Source organism: Felis catus, chromosome A2 (genome assembly GCF_018350175.1).
Source record: "Felis catus isolate Fca126 chromosome A2, F.catus_Fca126_mat1.0, whole genome shotgun sequence".
In the NCBI taxonomy this organism is placed as follows: domain Eukaryota; kingdom Metazoa; phylum Chordata; class Mammalia; order Carnivora; family Felidae; genus Felis; species Felis catus.
The window spans coordinates 11,888,235-11,893,739 of NC_058369.1; the positions used below are offsets into that span (position 1 = coordinate 11,888,235).

Here is a 5,505-nt window from a genome sequence, read left to right on the forward strand (position 1 = left end):
CTGTGCTGATGGCTCAGAGCCTGGAGCCTGCTTTGGATTCTGTGTCTCCCTCTCTCTCTGCCCCTCCCTGCTCACATTCTCTCTCTCTCTCTCTCTCTCTCTCTCTCTCTCTCTCTCTTTCAAAAATAAATAAACATTACAAAAAATTTAAAAACTTCTCAATCTCAACACCCAAAACACAACAACCTAGTTAAGAAATGGGTAGAAGACATGAGAAGAAACTTTTCTGAAGAAGACACCAGATGACTAACATACACATGAAAACATGGAAGCTTCTCATTATGGCATTCTTGAGCTCCTTATTCCTGAGGCTGAAATGATCAGGCTGAGAAAGGGGTGAAGACTATATAGGTGGTGGCCATCAGGGTGTTACTGTCCATAGAATGGGGGCCCTTGGACTTGAGGTAGATAATGGAGGCAAAGCCGTAGTGCACAATGACCACAGTGAGGTGGGACACACACGTGGAGAAAGTCTTGTGCCTGCCTTCAGCAGAAGGGATCCGCAATATGGCGGCCACGATGAAGACATAGGAGAGGATGATGAGGAATAAACAGCCCATCAGAGCTGAGACACACACCAGGATCACAGCCAAGGTGACGGAGGCTGTTTCTTTCCCACAGGCCAATTTCAAAAGGGAAAACACATGGCATAGAAAATGGTGGATCACATTAGACCCACAGAAGGTGAGGTGAAAAACTATCAGGGTCACCATCATCCCCATGATCGAGCCACCAGCCCAGGACCAGGACACGAGGCAGGCACAGCCACGGGGGCTCATGAGCACATTGTAGCGCAGGGGGTGGCAGATGGCCACGTAGCGGTCATAGCCCATGATCACGAGCAGGAAGGAGTGGGTGAAGCCAAACGTGAAGGAGAAAAACATCTGGCTGGCACAGGCCGTCCAAGTGATGGTGCGGTGGGTGGAGAGCAGGTCGGCCAGCATGACAAAATGGTGGATCACACAAGACCTACAGAAAGTGAGATGAAAAGCCACTGGGGTCATTATCATTCCCAGCTGAGCCACCAGCCCAGCCCTGGGATGTAGGACAGCACAGCCACAGGGACTCATGAGCATACTGTAGCACATGGGGTGGCAGATGGCCACGTAGCAGTCATAGCTTCTGATCATGAGCAGACAGGAATGCTCTTTGTTCTCACAATACTTTGTCTTCATTTAGCATGTGTATAGTCAAGAAATGTTCTTCCAGGGGCGCCTGGATGGCTCAGTCGGTTAAGCATCTGACTTCGGCTCAGGTCATGATCTCACGGCTCATGAGTTCAAGCCCCATGTCAGGCTCTGTGCTGACAGCCCAGAGCCCAGGGCCTGTTTCGGATTCTGTGTCTCCTTCTCTCTCTGACCCTCCCCTGTTTGTGCTCTGTCTCTCTCTGTTTCAAAAATAAATAAATTTTAAAGAAAATTTAAAAAAAAAAAGAAATGTTCTTCCAGGCTTATTTTGTATGGAAATATTCTAGGTGCAGGATCTAGCAATGACCCAGGACTAGGTCTCTGCTCTCCCCTTTTCATGGTCCATTGAGAGAACCTTTCATATAACCAAACATGACAATACACAGCGGTCAGAGGTGTGATGAGGGCAGCCTAGGGATCTGCAGAAGCTAAGGGTGAGTCACAGACCCAGCCTGCAATTTAGAGACTTTGGCAATTGGTAGTGTCTACATTGAGACATGATGCTTAATTGACTGAGCCACCAGGCACCTCTCACCTGAATTTTGAAGTGCTTTGTGGCACAGGTTAAGGAACTGACGAGTGGAGGTAGGGTCACACAAGGAGCAGGTGGCGAGCATGTCGCTGGGGTCGTTGTGATCATCCTCACTTGCTATGGCCACATGAAGATCCCCCCTGCCATCTCCAGTTCTGGCTTCTGTCCCCAAGGTTGAGAGCAGGGGTAAGTCCATGGGCTGTTGTAGAAAATAATCTACTTTTTATTTTGGTACTGGTTTGCATAGCCACTTTTCTCTTCTGGGTGTGTATTTTAAGGACCTTAGTTTGGGGGCGCCTAGGTGGCTCAGTCAGTTAAGCATCCGACTTCAGCTCAGGTCATGATCTCACAGTTAGTGAGTTCGAGCCCCACATCAGGCTCTGTGCTGACAGCTTAGAGCCTGGAGCCTGCTTCAAATTCTGTGTCTCCCTCTCTCTCGGTTCCTCCCCTGCTCATGCTCTGTCTCTCTCTCTCCTTCAAAAATAAATAAAAATATTTTTTTAAATTTAAATAAAAAAAGACCTTAGTTTGTATTCTTTAAAAATTAGTATAAAAATTCGAAGTATTACACTTTGTAAACTAAATTATATATCTTGCATTTCATTAGCTTAGTAGTTGGAACCACTTAGTCTTCAGCCACAAGACTACTTGTTAGAGTACCAAGGAAAAAATGTTATTTGTGCTTTGAGATTGGTCACGGAAAAGAAAATAGCAACAAGCAGTAAAAAGATGAATTTAAACATACTGTAACATTATTACATATATGTTATATACACTTAGGTATATATGTTCACATGGGTATATACACATTCATTCTAGTGGTTCTGCTTTTCTGGGGAACCCTGACTAACACAAAAACCTTAAAAGAAAAAGAGGCCTTGTAAAAATGTCCCTCTTCCATCTAAAGAGATGAGACCCAGACCTCAGGATCCCTGGTGGTTTGTCCTGTGGGTAAGCATTTCCCCCAGTTCAGCCCCTGCAACTCAGCGTCTCTCTGAGGATGTGCGTGATGCTGTGTCTTTACTCTAACTCAGGGGCCCCATCACACAGGAGGGTGAGCATCCCTCCTGAGTCACACAGTCCACGTCGAGCACGGAGACCGTTCCTGCTGTCCTCCAGCTCCTGCTCCGATAGTGTTGGTTGAGGGCACACCGCACCCCAGGCCCTGTGCTGGGGCCCCTGCAGCTACACGGTCAGGTGAGTCCTCAAAACACACCCCAATGAGCAAACCCTGCAGCTGGGCTACCGGGACTCCTTCACCTTTGTTGACCGAATTCCAAGGACACTCAGCACTTCTCGAGAGCCATCTCAACGCCCCAGGTCTTCTCCACAAAGAAGAATGGTCTAAGAATCTGGCTTGAAACTAATTGTAAAGTGAAACCTAATAACATTTAATGTCAAGATGCTATTTCACGAGTCAGTTCCTGGGGCCGCTGTAACAAAGCATATAAACCTTGTGCCCTGAAACCACACACATCTATCCTCTTCTATGCTGGAGGCCAGAAGCCGAATCAGGGTCACCAGGTGTGAGTCCAGGTGTGAGCAGGGCTGCATCCTTCAGGGGATCCTGGGAGGGATGAGTCTCCTGCTTTCCCAGCTTCAAGGGCACCATGCATCCCCTGGCTCGGCTCATGGTTCCTGCCTCAGCTACTCCAATTCCTCCTTCCGGTGTCACATCCCCTACTGCTCCCTGTCTCTGGCCCCTCCTGCCCCCTTGTATAAGGACACTTGCAATTATAGCAGCCCATCTGGGTGACGAGGGTAATCCCCCTGTCTCAGATCTTAACTGCATCTCATCTGCACACTCTCTCTTGCTGGGTAAGGGAACGCAGCCACAGGCTCTGGAGAAGCACATCCTGTGTGTGTGTGTGGCGGGAGGGGGGGGGGTGTGGGGGCATCTGTCAGTAACACCGATAATGAGTAAATGATGAATGGAACCCCCAAACTGCCTTAGCCGGTTTTGCCAAGCTCTCGTTGTCAGTGTTCATGAGATGTCTCATGAACTCCTCTGGAGTCCGTGTTTCCCTCTGGCTGTGTGAAACGGGTGTGTGCCTAGGACTGCACCTGCCCTCCTTCCCTGAAAGGGTTCTCTTCCTTCTAATGACAGCCTTCTTGGACAGAAATAATGTATTTTCTTTTCTGCACTTGGCGTAATTAAAACATATGCTTATACAACACTGGGCACAGACCCTGATAGGAAAAGTCCGATGATGATGGCATTTATTATTATGCTTATTGTTGTTTTTCCTTATAGAGGAAGACGGGAAAATCCTCCTTTGCTTGTCCATTCAAGAACCATTGGCATCAGTGCCCAGATACATCCATGTGATGCCCCCCACTGGCCCATAGGTAGATAACACATTCTTAGACAGAAGTAATGGGATAGAGTTGATCACATGGGGTCTTAAACAAGAGATCATGATCCCTAGAGCCTATGCAAGAGGGGAGCACACAAATTGGGGAAAAACAAATACCTAGCAGGTATCCAACACCTATGGGTGCATCCAACAATATCTTTTCAGTATTTACATATATTGAATCCCTACAATAGTCCTATGGAGACAATGTTATTATTTTCAGCCCTTCTGTCATATTTCCTCACCACCATGTCTCTTCCAGTGTCAGGAGCTTAAGGGACTGAATTTTCTCTGGAAGCTTTTCTTTATGGCATTCTTGAGCTCCTTATTCCTGAGGCTGAAAATGATCGGACTGAGAAAGGGGGTGAAGACTATATAGGTGGTAGCCATCAGGGTGTTACTGTCCATAGAATGGGGGCCCTTGGGCTTGAGGTAGATAATGGAGGCAAAGCCATAGTGCACAATGACCACAGTGAGGTGGGACACACACGTGGAGAAAGTCTTGTGCCTGCCTTCAGCAGAAGGGATCCGCAATATGGCGGCCACGATGAAGACATAGGAGAGGACGATGAGGAATAAGCAGCCCATCAGAGCTGAGACACACACCAGGATCACACCCAAGGTGACAGAGGATGTCTCCTTCCCACAGGCCAACTTTAGAAGGGAAAGCACGTGGCAGGCAAAATGGTGGATCACATTAGACCCACAGAAGGTGAGGTGAAAAACTATCAGGGTCACCATCATCCCCATGATCGAGCCACCAGCCCAGGACCAGGACACGAGGCAGGCACAGCCACGGGGGCTCATGAGCACATTGTAGCGCAGGGGGTGGCAGATGGCCACGTAGCGGTCGTAGCCCATGATCATGAGCAGGAAGGAGTGTGTGAAGCCAAACGTGAAGGAGAAAAACATCTGGCTGGCACAGGCCGCCCAGGTGATGGTGCGGTGGGTGGAGAGCATGTCAACCAGCATGCGAGGGGTGATGGCAACGGTGAACAGAATCTCGGAGGTGGACAAGGCGCACAGGAAGAGGTACATGGGCGTGTGCAGGCTGCGCTCGCTCCAGACTGTGGTCATGATGAGCAGGTTCCCCAGCAGCGTGAACAGGTACATGAGCAGGTACAGCAGGAAGAAAGCGGGCAGGAGATGCCGTGGGAAGTTAGAGAATCCCACGAGGATGAACTCAGTCACCATGCTATAGTTCTGACCAGGCACGAGTACTGCATCTGGTGAGATCAGAAAGGGAATGAGGGTGTGTAATTTATCCCATGAATGACAAGGATGATTCAGAATAAACCTATCATATAGTTAGTTGCATGAATAAGTTAAAAAGGAAATGTCATATAATTATATCAATCTAGAAAGCTATCCTGGATTGCTAAAGTTCAATTCCTATATGGTTTTTAAAATTGATTTATAACTGACATAC

General features: G+C 48.1%; 2 protein-coding genes across 2 annotated transcripts; both read right to left on the bottom strand.

Annotated features, from left to right (window-relative positions):
- Positions 1-320: 320 nt before the first annotated feature.
- On the bottom strand, positions 321-944 carry LOC101098695 (olfactory receptor 10H3-like). Its single transcript, XM_045041631.1, has one exon. The coding sequence runs from the start codon at positions 942-944 to the stop codon at positions 321-323; it is 624 nt and encodes a 207-aa protein (XP_044897566.1).
- A 3,396-nt stretch (positions 945-4,340) lies between these two features.
- On the bottom strand, positions 4,341-5,288 carry LOC105261280 (olfactory receptor 10H3-like). The gene has a single exon (XM_023241202.2). It carries the CDS (start codon positions 5,268-5,270, stop codon positions 4,341-4,343), a length of 930 nt encoding a protein of 309 aa, XP_023096970.2. The 5' UTR covers positions 5,271-5,288.
- Between the last annotated feature and the right edge of the window lie 217 nt (positions 5,289-5,505).

Excerpts from the sequence above, each read along its gene's own strand:
- LOC101098695 (XM_045041631.1), bottom strand. The coding sequence starts at position 944 with ATGCTGGCCGACCTGCTCTCCACCCACCGCACCATCACTTGGACGGCC.
- LOC105261280 (XM_023241202.2), bottom strand. The coding sequence starts at position 5,270 with ATGGTGACTGAGTTCATCCTCGTGGGATTCTCTAACTTCCCACGGCAT.